This window comes from Bactrocera dorsalis, unplaced genomic scaffold (genome assembly GCF_023373825.1).
Source record: "Bactrocera dorsalis isolate Fly_Bdor unplaced genomic scaffold, ASM2337382v1 BdCtg074, whole genome shotgun sequence".
In the NCBI taxonomy this organism is placed as follows: Eukaryota; Metazoa; Arthropoda; class Insecta; order Diptera; family Tephritidae; genus Bactrocera; species Bactrocera dorsalis.
The window spans coordinates 49,466-75,000 of NW_026038125.1; the positions used below are offsets into that span (position 1 = coordinate 49,466).

General features: G+C 35.5%; 1 protein-coding gene and 1 long non-coding RNA gene across 3 annotated transcripts in view; one reads left to right on the plus strand and one right to left on the minus strand.

Annotated features, from left to right (window-relative positions):
• LOC105229273 (protein nubbin) overlaps positions 1 to 17,099 on the minus strand; it is a 44,982-nt gene extending 27,883 nt beyond the window's left edge. The window contains exons 1-2 of the mRNA XM_011209443.4: positions 13,090 to 17,099; positions 5,290 to 6,278 (exon numbers count right to left, since the gene is read on the minus strand). Of these exons, the coding sequence (XP_011207745.2) occupies positions 5,290 to 6,196 (907 nt within the window). The 5' untranslated portion in view covers positions 6,197 to 6,278; positions 13,090 to 17,099. The remainder of the gene's footprint in view (positions 1 to 5,289; positions 6,279 to 13,089) is intronic.
• Positions 1 to 25,529, plus strand: part of LOC115066395 (uncharacterized) — a 68,654-nt gene extending 43,125 nt beyond the window's left edge. The window contains exons 1-3 of one of the 2 annotated variants that reach the window (XR_003845969.2): positions 21,009 to 23,732; positions 23,798 to 24,086; positions 24,158 to 25,529. This is a non-coding gene — a long non-coding RNA (uncharacterized LOC115066395). Of the gene's footprint in view, positions 1 to 21,008; positions 23,733 to 23,797; positions 24,087 to 24,157 lie in introns of those variants that run through there. The other variant, XR_003845970.2, reaches the window with a different exon arrangement.
• Positions 25,530 to 25,535: the final 6 nt, after the last annotated feature.

Here is a 25,535-nt window from a genome sequence, read left to right on the forward strand (position 1 = left end):
ACCGTGGCAGGACCACGTCATGACATGACATAACAAAATCTACAGACCCAGAACCGGTTGGATGTGTTGAAAGCGAAGGCTTTATTGGCGTCCGAAGTTAGCCGGTGCTTAGCCGCATGCGCAACGCGGCGAATTAGAGCCAAAGTGCCGCAGCGCCGCAGCAGCAGCAGCAACACCATCAAAAATGTAAGCCAACATCATAATTTATCGCTGTGGTGTGCGGTCCTTTCAGTCGCCTTGTAGCGGTACACAGAGTAAACATATTTACAATTACTCTGAGGTACAATATTCATAATGGCATTCGGTCCTTCTGCTCGCACACACACTAAGGAAGCTTTGCTAATTTGTTGATGCACCATTAAAGTCTCTCTGAAAAAAGGCTCATAAAAGCCAACACATTCAGATTACTACAGTAGGTAGTTTATGTGTGTATATATTTAAATGTGTTAAATATTTAAGAAAATAAAAAATAAATCAGATGATATAGTGTTCCCGTTCATATAATCAAGTATGAGTCGGCTATTTGTCTCAATTACAATTTCTTTCCATTTTAATTTGAATACCAATTTTTATTGTGGGCAGAAGTCTTCTTAGCGGATAATTTAGCAGAGTTCGTGAACACAACTAGATTTGCCGCAAATTCTAAATATTCCCTTGGCTCTGGAAATGATTGGCTTATTTCTAGAAAACTGTTCGAAAAATATATAATAATAATAAAAAGCGGAAATGCTAATAACAGGTTTTGGCAAACATCACCGCTTGATCGCCGTCAATACTCGTCCATTCGCAAGGTCTGCTCGATTTTATTTAATAGCCATCCGGTGGCTACAAGCGCACTACCTTTGCATATGGACCGGGCGACCATTCAACTCTTTTGCCATTTATTTTGGCGCTATTATTTATGAAGATAATTTGTCGTGTACGCACGTTTCCCTCGAAATACATAAATGCACCCATACATACATCGTACATCTGTTCTCAGCACCGTTGTGGCTTTCGAATCGCAAGACTGATTTGGATTTGGCGAGTATGCCGCCACAAACGTAAGTATAGGAGTTACCCAGAATTATTTCCAATGCTCGGTATTATGCATGGTGTGTATGTGTGTTCATAATTGTGAATATGAAAATTATTTTAGGCCAAGCATTTTTCATGAAGGTAGTTTATTGAAGCTGCAATCGAAATAAACAGCCAAAACGTCTGAAATCCTCACTTGTGTGTATAATATTGGAATATTCATGAGTATGAATCCTCACATATATGTTTGTTTATGCATAATTGAAAGTATATACTCACATCTCCATATGCGCACAGCTTCTATGGAAGCCTAACAAAACTTCAGAAACATAAAAATTCTAATTTTTATTTTTACAGTTATATTGGTTGGACCTGATCCTGCAGACCAATTTCATTTAATACACTCGCGACTAAATATCTAACAATTATTTTATGTTTGTAGATAAGAAATGAAGATAAAACCAAAGGTTAAATTTATTTTTCAGCAATTAAGGAAGGGTTAAAATCGGATGTATTTTATACTCTCGCAAAGTAAAGAGATATACCTACTTGTATGGGATTTTATTTTTTTACTGAAAACTTATATATATTTTATTTAAAAAATAGAATGTGTTGCATTCCTTATTTACAATGACAGGCTAGAAAATACACTGCTATAAGAAAAAGATTTTTCCTGAATTTAAGATTTCTCAAATCTGGACCGACCGACAGAAGTCAGCAGCAAGTTCAAAAATATTTATGTTAAATATACAGAGGCTAAAGACCTCCCTTGACCGAATTTACTCATTTTTTGACACAAATTTCAACTCAAGAACTCACAGATTGACCGATATGTTCGGAAAATCAGTCAAATGCATTGGGGTCCATGTACTTGGTGTCTGGGTACGTAAAAAATTATAGCCCGATTTCGACAATTTTTGGGCAGAAGATGAAATGCCTTAAGAGAATACTAGTGCAAAGATTTAGCCCGGTATATTCATTTGTGTTTCGTCTGCATACCGTAAAGTGAAAGAATCAGATGGAATTTAAATATTCTACGGTGATAACATTCAGGCATTCCATAACATGCCTCCCATCGACAATTTTCATTTTGCTAATCTGACTTCAACAAAACCGTAAAACCTACATCTCACAGTTCTCATAGTTATATTTTATACATATGTATAATTGCTAATAAATATCAATATTTTTCCATAAAAATTTCTTTTTTTGTCTCCCTAAATATCTGAATTATTTATAACACAAAAGTGACTTTTTTCAAGGAACAACCAGGGAAACAATAAAGCATGCACTTGTCGCGCACTTGCGGACAACACTTCAAACATTTGAGGACCTGAAATACGGGAAGAGGGGTCGATATCAGGGCCACAGGACCTATTGAGTTTCATGTCAAGCGCAGGCATCCTGAAACCCTCCCTTGAACTACACAACGGCACTCCATCTGGAATCGCTAGAGACCACAACTGGTCTATGCGTGGCTCACGTGCCTAACACATTAACATAACCTAACCTCTAGCAACTGGCCGTCGATAGGCAATGGCTCTGCTTAGATAGCTAGCCAATTTCTGCTCTACACTTTGCATGTTTTCCTTAGTTTTCATACTTATGCAAATATATCGGCTAAATGAAATCAGTTAAATATGTATATATGTACATATGTGTGTATGTATGTTTATTTACCCACTCTTTTAATGTAAAACTTACTTGGCCAATGTCTTAGGAAGCTTACGTTTTGCGATTGCGGGTATTTGCAGGGGGTCTCAAACACTGTTGATTGCATGCACGTACTGTCATACATATGTATGTATATATGTATGTATGTAAATACATATTCATATCTGCTTAATCTTTTGCATACAGATGGATTCACCAGACCGGACATCACACTAAATAGACTGTTGCTTAATTAAGGTCTCTGACTACTTCAATGTGTATCACCGGCTCATTGTCTATTCTACTGTGCGCTGGTCGAAACCCCCTCTCCGCCATGGTAGGAATGGCATAATAATTATAATTTTCAAACACGCTATCTTTGCCAAAGTGTAGTATTCCATTTTGATATTTTCAATTATTTTTACTTCTTAGCGGCAGCAACACACACATGTATATATTCATATGTATGAACATATGTAATATATAATACATATGTATGAACCTTTGCACAGAAAAATATAGGTGCCCAGCAGGGAAATCTATGAGGAGCACGTTGACCAATTGTCCAAACAAAAGAGGGGGATAAGCAAACTGTGGATCTGTTCAAATCCACCCAAAGTAGACACTGAGGTGCAACCTGTGGTGTGGAAAAACATTTTGATTTTCCAGCTGGGTATGCGTATATGTATGCATGTATGAAAAATCATTTACATAGCGCATTAAGCACATTAAGATTTAATTGCATTGTAAGCGGCTAATATTTGTGCGCCACTAAATTGTTGTAGTGCAAACGAGTTTACCCGTTATGTTGGCAGGCGTTTTTGCACTGCACCATAATTCAATTGATACCTAGGTGAATATATAATTGCGATTTTCGTAAACTAGAATATGTTAAAGAAGAATGAAGTGCGCTCACGCCAATAGCCTTCAACAAGAACAAAAATATCAAGGAAATCAAAATCTCAAAACCGATTCTTCTACTTACATAAAGATCTGTTTTAATTTGTTAATTTAAAGCAGTGTACTCTATACATATACATATATTTTCATAAGCCGAAATTAAAAAAATAAATAAGAGCCAGGGTTAGGTCAGACTTTTAATCGTTGGTCATCTTTGGGAGTTTATTTGATTTTTACAAAATGCAACTTGTCCTCTTACTGGGAATAACTGCAGGTCTACATACACAAAGGAGTATACATATAACGGGTGATTTTTTTGAGGTTAGGATTTTCATGCATTAGTATTTGACAGATCACGTGGGATTTCAGACATGGTGTCAAAGAGAAAGATGCTCAGTATGCTTTGACATTTCATCATGAATAGACTTACTAACGAGCAACGCTTGCAAATCATTGAATTTTATTACCAAAATCAGTGTTCGGTTCGAAATGTGTTTTATCGACAAATTTTGTTCAGCGATGAGGCTCATTTCTGGTTGAATGGCTACGTAAATAAGCAAAATTGCCGCATTTGGGGTGAAGAGCAACCAGAAGCCGTTCCAGAACTGCCCATGCATCCCGAAAAATGCACTGTTTGGTGTGGTTTGTACGCTGGTGGAATCATTGGACCGTATTTTTTCAAAGATGCTGTTGGACGCAACGTTACGGTGAATGGCGATCGCTATCGTTCGATGCTAACAAACTTTTTGTTGCCAAAAATGGAAGAACTGAACTTGGTTGACATGTGGTTTCAACAAGATGGCGCTACATGCCACACAGCTCGCGATTCTATGGCCATTTTGAGGGAAAACTTCGGACAACAATTCATCTCAAGAAATGGACCCGTAAGTTGGCCACCAAGATCATGCGATTTAACGCCTTTAGACTATTTTTTGTGGGGCTACGTCAAGTCTAAAGTCTACAGAAATAAGCCAGCAACTATTCCAGCTTTGGAAGACAACATTTCCGAAGAAATTCGGGCTATTCCGGCCGAAATGCTCGAAAAAGTTGCCCAAAATTGGACTTTCCGAATGGACCACCTAAGACGCAGCCGCGGTCAACATTTAAATGAAATTATCTTCAAAAAGTAAATGTCATGAACCAATCTAACGTTTCAAATAAAGAACCGATGAGATTTTGCAAATTTTATGCGTTTTTTTTTTTAAAAAAGTTATCAAGCTCTTAAAAAATCACCCTTTATAAATATTTATATCGCGATATTGACGTATGGTTTATGCTAAAATATATCATCAGTGAATATTTTCACCAATCATGGCTTATCATAGTGTTCATTTGGTTTCGTCACTGGGAAATATTGTTCTTAGAGACCAACTCTTTTGCGTATGTATGTATAAAGTACTAAGTAGATCCAACCTATTTGGCAAAAGTAAGCTCTTATCTAAATAGGAAGCATACTGCTTTTAATTGAATCCTCGCTCGGACAGAAGAGCATGCCAAATAAAGAGGTGACTCTCTAATATAATATTTTCAATAAAAGCTTTCAAACAACATTTAAAACAGCCAAAGTCCAACATTAGCGAAACAAAATATTGCATATAAGCATATATGTATATTTGTATATATAACACTACATACATGTGGCTTTAGGCAAACATGCATATGTACATACATATGTATATAAAAATGAAGATAAATATAGGTAGCAAATTGTGAACTGACCGTTAATGTTTTGCATGCCGCGCAGGGAAGGGTTATTTTGACTGGAAATCGCTGACGGCTGTTTCGTCGTTGCCGCCTCAACTGCTACCACTTCTGGACTTTCAGCTACCGCTGATCCGCTGACTCTGTCTCTGGCTTTGACTTCCGCTGCAACAGAGGCTGTTGTGATCGCGTTTGCTGTCGCTCCAGGCCCTTTCGGTAGAGAGTATGTTATTTCATTCAACGTCGCTGCCAATAGAGATACGCGCGTTGGACTCTTTTTCATTGATGAATCATTCGTATTACCTTCACGTTTCAACGCAGACGTAGCGGTAACTCCGATTGGCGCTTGATTGAATTGGTTCGACAGATCAGCTGGCATACCTGTTGACAGTAGAGAAAAGCGAGATTGCTTCTGGGGCACATTACTGCTGCATATTTCTTGAGCTTGATTATCGCAGTGGTTGGGTTCAAAATGCCTGGTCGCATTTAAATACTGAAAACTACTCCAATTAAAAGCATCCTCTGACGAGATATTTGGGGGTGCAAACGCTGTTTGTGACGGAGCTTTTAACCCGAAGATATTGTTTAAATACTGAAGAGGTGTTGGGCCACTGCCACTTGGTGCCATGGAATTGTATTGAGCGTTTATTTGTTGTTGTGTCTCTTTTTGATAGTATGGGTCAACGTTTTCGTGATATGAAAATGGCTCAATGGCAGACCCTGTTCCCGACCCAACCGCCGGTAAGGATATTTTCTCATCGTCCAATAAATCATGTGTCGGTGATTCAAGGAAATACTTGCGGTTGTGCTTGTCATCAGCATTTATTCTATTCATCACGCAAATGTTATTGTAATCCAGTAGCATGCCGTATGCCGCTTGAGCAACAACAATACCCGATTGATAATTTGCTAGCAACAATGGCATACCGAAACTTAACTCAACGATTATTTGACATAAGTAACTCCGGCTCTACCACAACCACTCCTAGTCCACTTGCATCGTAAGTCTGGAAAAGTTTAAAAGTGAGATGGGTGGTTATAACTTAGATATTATAGATATATACATCGTATTTCAAATGTTTTTTCGAACGCTAACATAAATTTAGCACAAAAAAATTCCTCCACGATTAGATATGTTCCTTGACTTCTCCCTGCATTTATTCAAAAGATATTTTAAGAGAACGTCAGTACTGAATCTATCTGGAGAGAATAAGTTTGTTTCGTCTATGCGAGAACTATCAACTATATCTTCGACTATGAAGGATAAATATTGTGCTCATATTCCACTAAAGAATTAATACCGAAGAATACAAGTTGAACAATGAACCTTTCACTATTCTATCTGCCTAAATTTTCAATCGATCGGAAAAACGTAAGCTTGTAAAAGTATTTGTTCAAGATCCTACTGAGTCTTCACATGAGGACAGTTTAACCTGCTATCTGTGAACAGAACATGTTTAAACCGCAAATTTTACGGATTTTGCAAAAGCTGTTATTTTCCTTCCACCACGCTTTAAAGCGTGACTGTATATGTTGTATATTAAAAGGTAAATGATCTACATAAGACCTAATCTGATGTGTACATAATTAGTAATGATATTTGAATACCTTTAAATCTTGTTTATGTTTACACACATACATACAAATATGTACTTATGTATCGTTGTTAAACTAATTTTGAGAATGTATACTTCATCTATATTCCTTTGCGGACATAATGCCATGACACCTCTAAATTTTTAAATCGTATTTCCAGCTTAGTGGCTCTAGGAGATGACAAGACCATAAAGACTGATTGAAGCTAATGCCAAACATGCCCACTCATTGCCGCACCGACAGAATAGGCAGCTAATTTTTTAGTTACCAGCAAATATTGTACTTAGGTAGTTCGTCGCCCGGACAAATACTGACAAGAAATCATTAAGCGCACATGTACTTCCCTATAAACATTGAAGTATATACATTATATGTACATATATTTACGCATGTATCTGTGCACCTATTTCTCAGCGAACGATTTGTCATTTTAATTAGTTCGGGATTTAAGAAGGCATTGAACGTGTCCCAAAGTAAGGAAACACACTTTAAGATAACCTCAACACCTGAAACATAACTCTAAATAACGACACACCAACAAAATTATAATGATAAAACTGTAAAAAGCAGAGAAGAAGTAAACAAACACACTCACTCACACACATGTCTGAGTACAGAACATTCAGCACTGGCAAAGGCATCGCACCGAGCATTCTTAACGGTCGGAAAATATAGAGTCATCGTAATTATGATTGTGTACATTGAAGTTTATCGCATTTTACTGATGAACCAATAAAGAATGTTGCACAGTAGTCAAGTCAAATTAACGTTTACTTTTGACTTATTTCGGTGTCGTCAATTACTAGATACAAATTTCTTCTTTAACACTTTTCAACGCATTGATGAACTATAAACACACATGCTGTGTGCGCGTGTTTAGAAGTACAGTTTTAGGGGTAAGGAGGATCATTTTTATTTCATACCTTTTAAGCGCTCCTCAGAATTTTTTGGAAACAGCGAGAATTTCTTGCTCTAGAACTACCTTTTTGTATGGCTTTGAACAAAAGGCAGATAGATCATATATGGTATGATTATCGAATGATGGCACTTCTAGATCTATTAGACTGAGCGTGTAGTTGGAATTAATCTTAGAATTTGTAGCGCTAGCAAAAGTGTTGATTTGAAAGTCTGCCTTAATTACCTTAAAGGCATCATATAATATTTACACATATTATATATCCATGTGTTTGATTCATATTCACATTTGTTAACAATTTGCTTACCAATATCGGTGAGCTGAGGTAATTGGGAATCATTTACTCGAACCACTTGAAACTGTACCATTGTATGTAAATATTGATAGCTGATACAGTGCTCATATACAGACATACATATGTGTAGGTATGTATGTAAATAAAAATGATTTAAGCAGAAAGCAAACACAGTCCACTAAAAAGTGAGGCAACAGTGACGAACGACCATAACAATAATATTCATTTAGGCATACGTGATCATATTACTTTTTTTTTTTAATTACAACAACGTAAGTAAGCAAATAACATGATAATACCCTGGTAAAGGAATGAATATAAATACAAAATATTTGCTGCATTCTCCTACATTGATAGCTATTTACATACAAATATACACACGCACACATACTCATACATATCACCTATTCAGAAACAGAAAGCTCATAATAAGAATATTTCAAAGCGATAAGAGGGGCAAAGATATGAACTTCAATGGAAGTCATATAAATATCGAACGGAACTGATTACATTGCCTTTTTATTTATTGAAGTTTAAACAATGGATTTACTGTGGAAAAAGTGTACTGAATATTCAAGCGCTGGCGACAGGTACTCCTTACACCTGCCGAGTATGTGCGACCCAGCCTATTCTTAGCTGTCGCAACTTAGCCCTGTGAAGGGGTAAAGTAACTGGGTCTTGTTATTCAGTGTAAATGAGTTTTTTTTAATCCTGACTTATGTCATATTAGAATATAGTCATTCCATTCTCAAGTTCAAGCAAAACAAATATTATACAATGGTACACTAATGCTCTATTCCGGTTAATTTTATAAGTTTTATTGAATATCAGAATCGATAATTTCAACAAATATATACAAATGTATATACATACATACATACACTTACTAAGCGAGTATGAAGGAAACAATTTCCAAGTATCATGCAAATTGATAACGAAATCTGTAAATAAAGAATTAAAACTGTATTCCACCTTTGCTTATACATATATGTATGTATGTATGTACATATGTACATATGTACATGTGTGTATATGGGTTCTCGTATGAGTATTGCGAAAATATACCAACATACATATGTACATAGGCATGACGAATTACGCTGACGAATACTATGTAAATTTATTCATAAAATTCTGAAGTCTTATCTATCAAATACCCATTCTTATCGAAGAGTTTCTTTGCTGAAGGAACCTGTTGTTTTCAAACAGGTAAATACCGCAGTACTTATACTTAAATACATGCAATCATATTCGTTTATTCAACATACATTCACGCGCTAATTGATTGCGAGCCATAATGGCAATGAATTATCATTTGAGAATAAAAAGATGTTCTTTGTAAGCTCAGTAGTAGAAAAGTATATTTATTTGTGAGTACTTTCGACTTTGCTGTGATACACACATTGGCGCTTATTTGCATACTAGTTCAGATTTGGAAAACGAAAAATAACATAACAAGTAGTGCCTATGATCGGCTTTCGCCAAAGTCATTCAGGAAACGATCCGCCGACGTCTTGTTGGTAACGATTTAAAGCAGAATACTTAAAAAATAATGCTTATTTGTATTTCAAAAGTTTTCTACTTGTAAATTGCGTGAATTCAATAAAGTTGGCAAACATAAAGGCAAACATATTTTTGAGATCAGTGAAGGATGTGCAGACAGAAGCTTTTTTTTTGTTAGCATTTCTCTCATTTATGGCAAGCACTTAGCATGTGTGCCTAACTTTTAGCCTTATTTGTCGTTTTAGGCTGCATTTACTTACAACAAAGAACATTTTTATATATCAAAATATATAAAATCGATATGTCGTTATAATGTCAAAACTGCATTATTTGTTCCTAGCTTTCGAATTCCGCATATGTACACCTTGAGATTATGATGAACTTGCCTAGACATACAATCTGTGTGAGTGCAAGTGTCGAAGGCCTTAATGACACTGTTACAGGTTCAAAGTCTGTAAACGAAGCTTTGCTTCGGGCTGCAACGCACTTTGATATTCATACAAAAAACTCAAAGATAAATACTTATAAAAATAATATAACTAAAGAGCAAACACTTGAGAGCAAATAAGAACCAAATAAACAATTAAAGTGATAAGGGCGCAAGACATGCCGGGGCTGTACCCGTGAAACGGTGAAATGCTCCTCGGTGTGGTGATTGTACACATAAAACGTGCGCTGATGGCATTACAGGTAATGCATATTGATATATCGCTCATTTACTTCAACAGTGTCATAACTCAAAAAACTGATTTTTTGAGTTAAATACAAAAAAATGTGCTCAATATTATGGTTAATATTGTATAAAAAATTCTCTGTGATTAGTAGAAAATTGAGCGCGTGAGACGAAAAAGTGCCGTTATTCCACTTGTTGTGACGCGTCAAATTTTTGCTACAGCATCGACACATTTCAATTTAACATGAGTCGTCGTCGTGTAAAGATTATTAGTTTTTCTGAAAAAACGATATATTTTGTGTTACAGCGAATTATGTGAAAAGGTAGTTATATTTTTCATGTTGCTAATTTTCATGTAAATAGTATTATTTTGCGTTGTGACTATACTGTTGAAAAATTTTAGTTCCTCATAATTTGCGCAACACAATATGTGACGTTGTTGTTGAAAATAAATTAATTGCGTAACTAGGTATTTTGTTTTGTGACGTTTTTTTCGTGAAAAAATGGGCTGTGTAGAAATGGCGATTTTGTGTTAATATAAAATATGTCATTATTTACGAAAATAGTATCGGCTATAATATAAAACACCTTCTCATAACGTAAAATGATACGCTATTGCTGATAATAAAATTACGAATTTCGACTTTTTCTAGCTTACTTAGAAATGTCGTTATCCAAAAATAATTGCGGATCTTCTACATCATTGTTCTCAGAAGATAGTGACAATTCCATAGTTGATGTGACATACTTCCCAGTTTCTGCTAACGATTCCAGTGATAGTGTTTACGGCAATGATGAAGATAACCCACCACATCCGACCGCGGTAAACAGCCTAATTTATGATAACTGCTTCGAGGAAGATTCTCCAGATCTAGAATTATGTACGACAGTACCTGAACAAAACTCCTTTCAAATATATTTAGCGAAGAGCAGAGAAAAGAGATATTTTCCTCATATTGGGCTCTTGGTGACATTGAGAAGCAGAGGCAATTTATTTCCAATTGTATGAAACTTGTTGACACCACTGACTCATTCATTACTACAATTCGATCAGCAAAGAAAACAGGCCACCCATTCTTAGTGCAAGAAATGTCTTATGGAGATTTCTTTGACCTCAAATTACTCTCTAATTACATGGGTCCATTGAATATGGTAGAAATTAAACTCTCTCAAGTGAAAATCCTGAAGGTTCAACGAGAGTCACCCAACTCTATGCTTTTCAAAACATCATACGCTGAGGAGAAGTTGAGGGAAGCCACTATAATCAAATCCAAGAAGAAACATTGCACACCGATTGATTTACAAAAAGTCTACCATTCCAAAATCGGAATTCCTAATAATAAAAGACAAGATATCAACGAATTAATTAAAAAGAACTTGATTCCACGCTTTCATCAAGAATTTTATAACAATTTGTGATTCAATCATATATGTATTTCCACTATTTACTAATTATTTCTACTATTTTTAAAAACTGAAAATGAACTTCATATAAAAATATGTTTTGATGCTATGAATTTTTGTATTTTATTTTTTTTTTACGTTAAAAACCCCCGAAAATAAAATGTCTAAATGTATAAATTTCGCCCATTATTCATGTCATTTTAAAAAACTTTATAAACCATTTTTATTTATTATGAATATGGGGGTTTGTATTTTATTTCTCTACAATAATGACACATTTAGTTTATAACCGAGAAATTTCTATGTTTTTTCAGAAACAATGACATAATTCAAAGCAGAAAAGTTTTTGTTCAAGAAAAAATTGAGAAATCATTAATTTCGGACGAATTTCTTCTATAATGTATACTACACATGACATATCACTAGTTTGCATAGAAAATCTGCGATCTTAGCTTTTATTTAGCCCACAAAAGAAAGCTGAAAACTAAAAATTGCTCTCCTGAAAAAATGCGTTTTTTGAGTTATGACACTATTGAAGTAAATGAGCGATATGTGCAGTTGTATGTATGTATGTATATGCATTTTACATGTGCATGAGTACATACATACATACATACATAAGTGCAAGTGAGTAATTATTTATTATGCATCCCGTCTATGTATTGATGATTTATTGGTATGTACATGTATAGGCAGGTTGCCAATCCATATGTACATATTTATATTCAAATATACACACACACACGCACACACGTGCAGCGCATGCACGCAAGTGTTTTGTTAATAAATGATAATAAAATACTTTTATCGAAGTGAAGGAAATAAGCGGCATATTGAAATTGATATCGAACATACGTTTGTTTATCCGAGAAATACATTTGTCTATATCTCGATCGTGTCAAATATAAACAACACAGGTTGAATGCTTATCTTTTATTTAAACTACATTTTTTAAGTGCATTTCTTGCCAGTTAAACAATAATTTACATAAACATGTGTTTGTGTATGTGACATATACATATGCATGCATGTAAGTACGTTTGTGCATTACCTCGCAAATCAGAACGAAACCATATCGTTCAATAACTCATATCGCCTATACATGCATATGTACATACACACTTGCATATCTCAGAGCGTCTAAAGTTCCTGCTAGGACAGTGTGACTGGTGAGGCTATTAGTAGTGAACTTATTAAAAATAGTCTGCATTCCAACAATTACCAAAGTTTGCGTCATCTATACCTGAGGCAGCCACCTACACCCACAAACTATAACTTAAAAGAGCAACCAAGTAACTTACGAGTATAATAAAGAGTCGGTTGCTAATATATAGCTAAGTATATGTATATGTAACTCTAGCAATGTACCTAAGTAGGAGAGATTTAAACGAGTTGCACGTCTTGATGTTATATAATAAATTAGGCACACACCTTTTTATTTTTTATTTTTGCATTAATCAGGAAACTCAAGACCATTAAAACCAGTCTAGTTTATATTCAATATTATTTAATTGATATCGACATTTACGAAGGCATAATTTTAACGCAGTTCTCCCGAGCACCAGCTTCGCAATTCGTCAAACGCGCCTCCCGAAATTCGGATCACTTATTCAAACACTCTTTGCCGGAGCTTCTGAGAAATGCCGTCGTGGATTGTTGATCGCTAGCCGATGGTTTTCAACAATGTAACGCGCGGTACACAATGCGAAAAAATCACAATAATTAATAACGATTGCCAACCAAAAAGCACAATGCAAGATATCCGAGTGACATTATAATCTCTCCAGTTTTTGCTAACTTTTGAACACGGTAGTGCCGCTACATATACCATATCAACAAAGTTGTTTGCACAAACGCGATCTTCCCGTGCACCGATCAAACAAACGCACCGGCAGACAATCGGACAATGAAGTGAACACTCCGACCGCCTTCCAATTGCGTTCGAATCGAAGCTTCACTGCACATCACTGCTGGAAAATGTCCAATTGTGTCGAGGATACGATCGAGTACTCGCCGCTTTGTTGGCTTGCCGATCTTCTCTACTATCATTAGGAAAATACCAACTCAAACAATGGCAAATATATGCATTCATACATATAGCATTCGAAAATACAAGTATATACGTATTAAGTCCATTGCCTAATACCACCGCATAATGAAAGAAAAGCTCAGGCTTCAAAATATTGTCTCTAAACAGAAGGCGGCTAAAAGATCTGGGAGAATTATCGACTGCTGCTACAACACAAGTGTATATGTGAACATATTTATAAACAGAATATAAATAAGCATATATGCAATAGGTTCCACAACGCCAATAATTCGCGAGATAGCACCTACCGACTCAGAGATGTTTACAGTACGCTCTGAGAAATCTTTGGGTACTCACAGCAACGCCAACTCTTTACTGTTCGCTTAACTCTTTAGTATTTTTGCATTCGCCAGCCAATTGTGCTTTCGTTAAGCCGTTATTTGTGTTTAGCGTACGAGTAGACTTAACTTCTTCAAGTTTTTTCTGCTCAAAATGTTGTTATTGGAAAGGCTATTCTGCCCTACGAAAATTTTGTATCGCTACGCCCCAGTTTTTAATCCACTTAATCTTCTTTTGTTAATGTGTTAGCACTCCAGTGGGTGGAGACTGTAGACGTTCTCAGCTACTGAGATGACTTCTCGGAAAAAAGTCGATCAAGCACAAATCACGTCTTCTTGTCATCATCCAATTGGGGTTTGAGTGGCTGAGTTGGTCTCACGCTCTTTTATGGCTGTTTGCCTGCATTTGCTCGTTTTCCTCATTTCTCTGTTGAGCTAAAATTAGTAAAAGAGTAAATTAGTGCGATCACCAATAGAGGCTTAAAATTTAGCACACACTTCTGTTTATAAATGCAATACATGTTTCGTACTATGCGATGAATAAATTAGAGTATATGTATGTAAATCTGAAACAAAATATAATAATTGATGCAGGAGATTTTTCGTTTATGTGTGTTTCGAACTAATATAATTCTTTGCGCCGAATGGTATGCTTTCATTTGAAGATAATGTTGGTGTGTTGATTATGAAAGTAATTGTAGTTGTGTTCGCCTACCAATATATATAGATACATATGTATGTCTGTATGTACATACAGGAATCTCATTAACTAAGCAAAACATAAAAAGAAGTTTGGTGGCACACCTTTATCACAAAATATGGACATTTGTATACATATACTTATACAATAAATATAATTTAATACTCCGGAATGCACATGGACAAAATCCTCAAAAGGCCAAAGGCAATCGGGGTAAGAAGGCGATGTTTCGGTTGCTGTAAACGGTAAAGTATCAGTGCACGTAAGAAGGCATATTATGTACATATTATACATATTTTCGTACACATACATATGTTATGTATAATTGTTTTCTTTTCTTAATATATAAAAATACATATAAGCAATACTGACTGCGAGCACAACAATGGATAAAGCCCTGTCAACATGCGCATTCTACCTTGGCCAAAATACTTCCAACCCATGCTCGTTCCGCATTCCCCTCTGCAGGCATCTGCATACACGAGCTTCCAAACTGTCTGCTTGAGAAATGCGATGTCTACTCTCTGTCTCTATCCCATTCGGAATAACACATTTCGGTGGCCTCAATGTGACTTTATTTGAATGCATCGATTATTTAAATTCTTTGTAGGCTGGAGGAATGCAAGAAAATGCCATTCATAGCCGCAGCTTTCGGTGAACGCAGGGAGATCGCAGGCGCCGCCAAAACCCATTGGCGATGAATTGGCAAATGATTCAGCAATTCAAGGCTTTATGCGTTTTGCATTGATGTTACGTGCATGTGCACCTTCTCACACACACATACGAATATTGATGCACAAAGTGACCAGGTTTTGCCCCTTTTTGTAGCTTTTCTTCAAAGCCTGAATATTTTGCTTGTAAAATTAATGATTTTATTTAAAAAAACTCTAATCAAATTATTCTACTGGTACGATCAAAATTCATTAGAGTGCCGTCGAGACTTTTGGATTCGTGGGCAGCCACTAAATTGTGAAAAGCCTCTGTTTTTATTCAAATTTGATTGTGTTTGTTTTCGAATTCGCATTGGTTTTTGAGAACTAATTTCAAAACGCATTTATGTGTTTGTGGAAATATTCGTAAGAAGCATGGTATTGGGTAGTCGAAAAAGTCTTTTCGTATTTCCAATATTATTATCATGGATGCACATAGCTGCTCGTGAAACTGTTTCTTATTAAATGGTTACACACAATTTGCTAAAAAGTCAACCCGAAGAAGTTGCAAAGGCCTTATTTAGAGTCCGCACGCATATACGAGAATGTATGTATGTACATACATATGTACACGTGTATGTGGGCAAGTTAGCTTGCAATGTGCGTAGTGTACGGGTATGTTGATTAGCTTTAAGTTATGGTGATACAAGTAGAAATAATTACAATTATTGTGATTGCACCGATAATGATGCTTACGACAGTTAGACCTCGATGAGTTTACATGCATATGCTGGTTTTTAAGCATATCTATACATACATATATGTACATATGTATGCATATATGAATACTACGTGCGTACAAAGTCTAAACAATTTATCTTTGCAATGGATCTAATTACAAAGACAACATTACCAAATGCTCTCACCGCTTCACAAAGTTTCATAACGCAGGCAATGAATAAGGAGTTATGTGCGAGTATATTCTCGATAATGATTAATCAATTTGCACATAGTATGTGTTCATGTTTTACAAGTGTTTTTTAGGCGGCCTCGCACTCGTGACCTCTATACAAAGTAGTGTTTGGAAGCGGCAAAGCTTTCTTATAGTTCTCATCGGTGTTATCGAGATCAGAAGGCTTTTTAGATTAATCCTTCATATCCGTCTGATGTCACTTTATACTACGCAAAATAACTGACGGTGCTTACAATATATGTACATATTTTCAGATTGGTATGATACTATCTAATCATTATTCAAAAGATAATTATTAATTCCGAATTCTTTCAGTCAGCTGTTTAAGATCCACACTTGCTTAATTATTTTCCAACCGGAGGATTCCAGGGCACATGTACCTTGAACGAAGCAAAGAAATATATTATACAGTTATCAAATGTAGTAAATACAGATTTATGAAGATCCTGTCCATTTATACCAGCCTCATCATTTGGTTGGGGACGAATTCTCGTTTTTCCAGTTTTCTTATTCATTATTTCACAAGCCTCTATTAAAATCATACCACCATAGGTGTAGTCGTTTAATTCCGTTATCCACACCAAACAACTTCTCAGATCCTTTGTAAGAGTATACATATATGTATGTATCTTGTACTTATAAGCTAATTTCTTTATAAACTTTAAATCTTCAGTATATTTCTAATATGGCAAAAGTTTTAGTTTGTGTTGAAGCTTCAATAGCACAACCTTGCAACGAGAAACTCAGTGCAGTAATGAAATACGTAGTGTACTTCCCTCCTCCAGTCAAATAGGAAACAACCCTTTGCTGTCATTATTTTAATCTCTTTCAACCCTTTTTACATCACAACAACATTCAATCTCTCTTTAGAACATTTTCAATGGCGAATTTTTACATTATTCCAGAAATCAGTACTTCCATCAGCAACATTTCTCGTTAGATGTAGCTGCTGTTGTTGCCTAAAATAATCTAATACTTCAAAAATAGTTCTATACTTTATTTAAAATTTTACATAAGTGACACATCTAGTGTGACAGCCTCAAAAACGTCGAAAGTACTAGTTATATCGATTGTTTTGGAATTTGCAGGGTTTATTTATATATGTTTAAAGAATACACAATTAAATTTTTTTTTTAATTTAAAAAAATTAAAGTTTTTGAGTTATACGAGATCTTCCTCCACTCTTTCAGTGATTTCGAAATTCTCCGCAGGCGAAACCTAAATGTAAAAAAAATCTCGTTAAACTAGACGATATATTTCGTACTTCTGACCTACGATGAAAAAACCATTAAAACGTTGAGCAACACTCATCTTTTTACGCCAAGAAACAGTCGTAATAATTATTAAAGAGAAACACTGAAAGCAAAGCTTTCATTGTGGCATAAAATTTGTTTTCTGCGTTTCGTTGTTTCAATATGAACTGTCACTCAAAGTGAGGAAAGTTGAATGTGAATGTGCCTTAACTGTTAAGCTAATTGAAGTGAGCGGCTACCCTTCAAATGGCAGAAACTCAAAAACTATTTCACATATCGCTCTGAAATTTCAGTATATTATTTTATTATTATTTAGGTATAAATTATGGAAATATGAAAAAAAATAATAATTGTCTCTTGCAGAGCTAGCAATTGGCGATGGGAGAATCGACGTTTTTCAGGGTATACTTGATAATGCAAAGCTTTACGTCCGTAATGATCAATTATTCAACAAAACTTGATCAATGCATATGCGCAAAGCCGTATAACTACATACATACATATGTATGTATGTGTTTATGTAAAGTGCAATGTAAATTTCATAGCGCGCATCAACACGGAAACATTCTTCTGCTGAATTAAAAAGCAAAAACGCGAATCAATAAGGAGCTTGCACTGCAACAGGATGACGCCAAATGCCTAAGCATTTTCTGCGCTTGTTGCACAAACTCCTCGCCTCTTACTCCACACAATGTCGCCAATGTGCCAAGGCACTAATTTGTAAGTGTGTGCGCATTCAGATGCATTTATATAATATTAAATTTTGCGCTGCCCGAGTGCCGTTGCAGCGGTAAGTTTGTCACGGCGTCTCAACTGTGATCTCGTGTAAATGGCGGTAATTTATGAGACGCCTTATTAACATCACTCCACTCAGTAGGCAACTAACCTGCAGCTTGCCAAGATGCGATTGTGGACTTCTTGGAAATCATTCCGAAGCAATGCATGTTCGCTGCTTTTATAAGCGAGCAAATATGCTCGCATCATCTTGTTAGCAGTTTTTGCATGACACACACATGCAGACACGCTTACTAATGCCAACAAAAGCGTCTATGCGCATTTCATCAATGTACATATGTATGTTTGTGTTTGTGTACGTGTATTAATGTGCGATTAAATGCATTGAACATCTTATGCGATGTTCGAAGACTCAAAGTCTTGAAGACGATTCTCATGTTTAATTTGTAAATTATTGCTAATTTTTTCACAGTGTGTCTACTCGGTCAACCAATGGAAGAATTCTCACGCACAGCCACATAGTTCGTGAGCATTTAACTATGATCTTCAAGGAATTTAAGTCGCTTCCTGCATTGGCACTAGCAATCAACTGATCGATTGTTTCGTTTATATTTCTATAGTACATACACATGCGCATGCGTGGAGTATGTTGCAAATTTATTGGCAAGAGTCTATAGTAGTGCTTTATAGATTCGCGTTCAGCTATCTGTACAGTAGATCCTGTGCTCCAATTTCTTTCCTAACGAGTTCGCACAACAGGAAAGCTCGTTAACCGACTGCTCATATTATATACATAGTACCTGGATCGATATGATTTGTTAAGTAACGAATGCTTCCATTATTTGTTGCTCCAAATAGTTTTGCTGGCAGCTACCAGGTCGGTCCAAAGTACGCTCTATTACACCGTCAGACTGTGTTCGAAAATAGTTTTTACGAAACATCCACAAAATGCCCACTTTTCAATAACTTCTAAAATCGTAAAATATCGTACAAAGTAAATGTGTAACATATGAGTAACTTCTATGTACTTATGTATGTATGTATGTATTTATATTCTCTTGTGATTTAACTTTGATTTGAGAGTATGCAAATGCCAGACAAACGATCATTCAATGCAAATTAATTGAAAATTTCATGATCATGCAGCACACATATGCACATATTCATGCATACATGCACATACATGGAAACATATTGTAGCTTGGCGAGTGCAACTTGTTGACTTTAGCGTGACGTGCGACAAAGCGAACAATCACCTGAAATTTGCATAAGAATTCGCAACGGCATTCTTTGTACAATTCGAAATGAGCAGTGGCATTCAGCAGTGAGGCGAACAAGTGCCGTATGTGCATAGGCACACATACATACATATTCATTGCAAGCGCACAGCACATACGCATACAGTGAGCCATTTATGCATGCAATGCAATTATCGATGGCAGTTTTTAAAAAATTCCGAATTATAACTCAAATGCATTCAATTTGAATTGCATTTTAACTCGGTGTGGGGAGTGACGACGGCGGCAACTGCAAGCCTTCGTTACTATTTTCAAGTACGCTCCAACACATGCATATACATGTACATATGTATAGCAGCAATGACCATAATTGCTCATCCCCAAACAAAATAGTTGATCATGATGCTCAATTCATAACGTCATTGATACACCACAAATGCCAACAACTAATTGCACAACAAAAACCCCTGCTGGAACTATGACGGAGCTCAAAGTGAAAGCTACTCGAATGGCCCGCTAAATACTGGATCTGTCTGTCCTCCCATGTCTCCGGATGATGCATAACCTGCGTAAAATTATAGATACTCTGAACTTATGATCTTTCAGATCCAAGATATATTGAATTTGATTTTCAAATCCATATTCAAGCCTTTGAGCCTTATCTCACCAAAATCTCTCCTATGATTATGTGGATTTTACGGTGAATCCGTTAGATAGAAGATAAGTGAGACTTCTTGGCTAAACTAACCGCAAATTAAAACCTTATATTTTCGAACAATTTAATTTGTTTCTAAAAATGATATGAATCGGCAGATAAAAACTGCTACATGAGACTTGAATATATGCGGATCTTTTGTTTGAGGCACCGTTTAGCAATACTACATGCAATTAGTAAAGTATGGCCATTTCCTCGACACTTTGAAATTATTTTTAAAAATAAATGAGGCTTAATTGATATGAGCAGATATCAAGCAATGCATGTCATACATCTTGGTCGATAAGAATCCTCCAGCTCTTCTCCCCAACGTTTTCTTTCACTAACCGGTTATTAAATGGCACATTCACCCTATGATTGGAGATTTCCATGTTTAACTTTCTAATAATACTGTTATAAGTAATAGAATTTTTAGAACTCTGGACTGAGTTCTAAAACGTTTGTGGCATACACAACATCTCAAAGGGTTGAAGAACTGCCATCAATGCTTGTTTCAATTACAGAAAAGGGGTGAAATAAAGCACAGTAGTAACCCCTGCTTGTCATCAACTCCAGAACTCTCTATGTACATTCCACCACCCGAACAACTTCCTGACTGCAGATGCTGCGCATATTCAAATTTAAAATTGGAAAATGGCTGGAAAGCACGAAAACACCTACAAATACATACATATATACAATATTTGTCAGGCATTTCATTTGAATAGTTCTATAAATAGCAGAGAATTCGTTCGCTGTCGCACTCAATCCCGGAACGTCGGTGCAATTGGTAGGTCGTGTCGTCCCAGAAATTTTTCCAAATTTTCCTTTTAAGGTTTTATTTCCAAAAAGCAATTTACTTGGACTACAGTTCTGTGCATTTGAAGTATTGTGGCAAAGCAAAAAAAAGGACATATCAAGGTGGTGTTGAAATCTAAGCAACTACGATTCAATTCGAAGTGATTAATAAATGAGTAATAGTAGAACTAAAGTTACTTACTTATGTACATATAAACAGTCAGACAAATATAAAATAAACATAGGTGGTCAATCGTATAGTGTAGTCCGTAGTCCTGTAGTAAATTATGGATTCCATCATTTGTTATGATTGCTTATCCATTCAAAAGAACATGGAAACAGACATCCGTCCGCCGAACACATTTCCTCCCCTCACCACCAAAGATTGAAAAATTCACATTGTAATCGAATTTGCAATTTTTTTGGCACAAAAGCCTCTCAGCAAGACGTGGGCGTAAGACGAAGGGAGGGTGCTGTATTATTTGTAATATTTTAACTGTAAAAATTCACCAACAAAGCAAAAAATAAACATATTTATGAAGTTGTTCACAATTTTGTGAATTCCAATTTTGCCTTCTCCATAAATGCTTCTATAGAAATCGCATGTCAAAAGGTTTCCTATCTCATGTTTTCAAACAAACAGGAGTTGTTAAGCTTCATGCGGCCGAGGAGAGAGGACAAAAAGAAAACACAACAAAAACTCTTCAAATTGATGGGGGAAAAGTGCGAAGTCCGAATTTTTGAGGGTGGACATCTATATTTTATGTGCATATGTGAATTTATTTATGTACATATGTATACATATGTGAATGTGCATGCGGTTAACCTCGAAATCGTCTTTATACCATAGAAAGATATTACTCATTAGTTTTGAAAAAATATCAGCGGTTTTTTCGAAAAAACTCAAAATAACGAAAAATGCAATACGAATAAATGGAAATGCTGTTCTGCAAAAATGTTTAAAGTTAAAAAAGAGATTTGCAATAACGTTCTTAACCATAATATTTTAAAATTTGTTCGCAATATTTTGTTACTAAAATATTATGAACAATTAAAATTTAATTATCACAGAATCAATATTCAGCATTATAGAGGGTATACAGTCAAATTTTATTTTATAATATTTACTTAGCGTTAAGCTTCTCTTTTGAATTTAGCCATCAAAGATTTATAATAGAAAGAATGCAGATGTTCTTTGGGTTTCCCTCACTCCATTGTAAGAATCATGCGTTTTTTGGAAAAATTTTCAAATATTTATTGCAAATGAAGAGTACTTAATAAGTAAAGATTCTCGGAAGGTGTTTTGATAAAAACTGCTTTTCTAAGGTTTAAATTTGCAAAAAGAAAACACAACAAAAGTACTTCAAATTAAGGGGTAAAAGTGCAAAGTTAAAAAAAATCAGTTATAAGCAGTTTCTACAACTAGAGTCGCATGGATCACAGCTCAACTATGCAGACGTCTCTTTTTTCTCCACACATGAAAGTAATATCTTTTGCTGTTGATGTCCTACGAAACGTCACTTGTTAAATTTCGATTAGAAGCATACTATAGCCATACTGATTTAATAAATATAACCAAATAGAAGTCTAAACAACAGATATGCTCGTTTGTGAGCATTGGAAGTCCAATTAAATAACTAATTAATTCTGTACTGGTATTAATCTGATCTGTTTCTAACTAGTTCGAATGTAGCCAGCAAGTTTTCTTGACCATTTGATGCCTCATGCTGGGTAACTATCGGCTGGTTTTTTGAATGTGGATCATTTTATGCGGTTACAAGGTCCACGCTCATTTACGATACAAAAACAAGGATAATTTAGTTAATTGCTTATAAATATCTGATTAAAATACACTGTTACTTGTGACAAACTTATCATAATAACATTGTAAATTCGTTCAGAGACAAGTTATTAGATCTAAATCAATTAAATTGATATCAAATCGTAAAATGCTCACAACTTGGTTTTAAGATTAGTGCTTAAAAACTTATATCAGGTGCTATTTAATGGATATTAGTTCGGGAAAGAGCTTCACTAAATAAATTATTGATATTCTCTCTCAATAATACTTTCAAATGAATAATGCAAAATGCTTAATTTTTGCTATGTACATACATACATACATATGTAACTATACACCATAAGTTTGTATGTAGTTTTGTATGTATGTGTTTCAACAGTATGGAGTAGGACCAGAGCTAGGGCTAGGGCATGAGAGGGGGCTAGAGCAAATTTATTATTTATCCTTTTGTTAGCAACTGTGTATGTATGTATGGGCAAGTTGCGGTGTACATGTGTGGACAGCTCATTGTTATGCCAAACAATGCTTCGGAAAGCTGATTTTTCATTTTGACACAACTTGCGAATGTGAACTAATAGATACATAAAATTGCTGTTTCTTTTTGCATTGCATAATGTGTACATACAAATATGGAGATTAATATGTATGTCGTTTTGTGAGAATTGAATTTGGAAAGTAGTATGTACATACATATGTATGTATGTATGATTGTATGTATGTAGTGGTAGCTAGAAATTCATCATCTGGAAGAAAAATATGTTCTCTCAAATTCATGATATGAGCAGCTAACAGTACTCGACTCCGTGCCCGACTGTCATTAGAGAGGGTGTATGTGTTTCACACCCTATGCTGGAAAACGTGAGAGGTGTGCAAACTAAGGTCAATAACGTTTTTGGTAATTGAAAAACTTTTTTCTTCGCTTTATTTTAGAGAAAAAAAACAGTAAACTAAGGACGACCTACACGGCACATTCTAAGCAATAGGTGGAGCACAATATTGGAGCACAGACTGGTACTACTCTCTGTGATACAGTGGTCCTGAATTGATAGCTACAGAAACCTTGTCTCAATATTAAAAACACAATGAACAAATTGTCATTGGAACGCTTTTCTTCAGGATTATCAAATATCAAAATTTACATGCAAGAACCGAGACAAGATTGAGTTTTTGAAGATGCGAGCAGCCTGTAAACTTCACAGTGTGGATCTATAGCCTACAGGTGAGTACCAATTCTCTGCTATTTAAAATTTTCAACAGAAATCTAACTGTAATTTCATATTTATATTCTAGGACACGAATGCATTTAGTAGCCTCCGAGCCTACATTGCCGTATAATTCGCTGTATCACAATCATTCCGCATTTGCGGATCTAAATTGCCACAAGATGAGGAATAACTGCCGCCCATAAATATAAGCGTACACGCGTAAACACTTTCACATAAATACATTCATATCTATCTAAGTACATATGTACATGTATGTATGCGTTATATTTTTTTAGCTCGACGCAATTCAATATTTTCTCAATCCATTCATAAATCACCATTAAAACGGCAATTTTTGTCACTTGCTGAATCAAGAAAGCTATAAACGTCGCAAATAAGATGAAACGAAACAAAGCTAAATAAATTCGATTGCCCTATAAAGCCCATTAAATCAAATTAGCTTAAAAAGTAAGCGTTGTTTGAGATTTATTTCCAGGGCCACATTATTCCTCCTGTTAGGCGTTAGTCCATTATAACTGCTCATAACTCACAACGGTAATCCTTTGAAAGGACATCGAAGTTGTGATACTTCTCCCACAAATGACCATAAAAATGCAATTAGAGGTAAATCATTGCCTGCATATTTCGTTTACGAAAAACAAAACACTCAGAAACACGAGGTGTGTGAGGCGACTATGGCGAAGCATTACAAGTTAGATTGCGTTGCTTCACTTTTTACTAAACTGAAAATAATTTAAAACTTCGACCACATAACAATTTCGATAAAAGATTAAAGGTAAAGAATTTCCTAACACAGAATTTTCCATATTCCATCTATAAGGCCCAAAGCGTAATATCCAAACAAATTTAACATAAATCAAAAGCTCCCCAAACACCAGTTTAGCAACATTACAATTTTAGTACAGATATTGTCCGAAATCTATCCATGGGAAAACTTAGCAACTTTCTCGCATATGTATGTATAAATGTACCTATGTATGTACATACATAATATCACATCTATCACACTTACTCAAAGGTGCATACATATGTATGTACACTCGAATTGTGTAGCATACCTTTCGAGAACATGCTAAATGGCATTTTTATGCATTTTCAATACCAGACACAGCATTAAAAAAGCCTTACTAACCATTTATATTTGTATTTGAAGAATAATTCATTATTTGGAACGCGCTCGCTTCGACCAACTGATGCGTTCACAAACGCATAGCAATTTGGCACATGGACCATCACACCCAAGCACACACGTGCTTATAATCCATTGGTTGTTGGTACACCGTTTTATCCCCACAGGACATTAGAAAACAAGAAAAATACGATATACAAAGGAGAAAATGGGCAAGTGGAAAACTTTTTGTCACTCGGGGGTTTCTACGATACAACTGTACATAAATGTCCCATGAAAAAATATAGTATGTGGCAACTAAATCGCCATTATA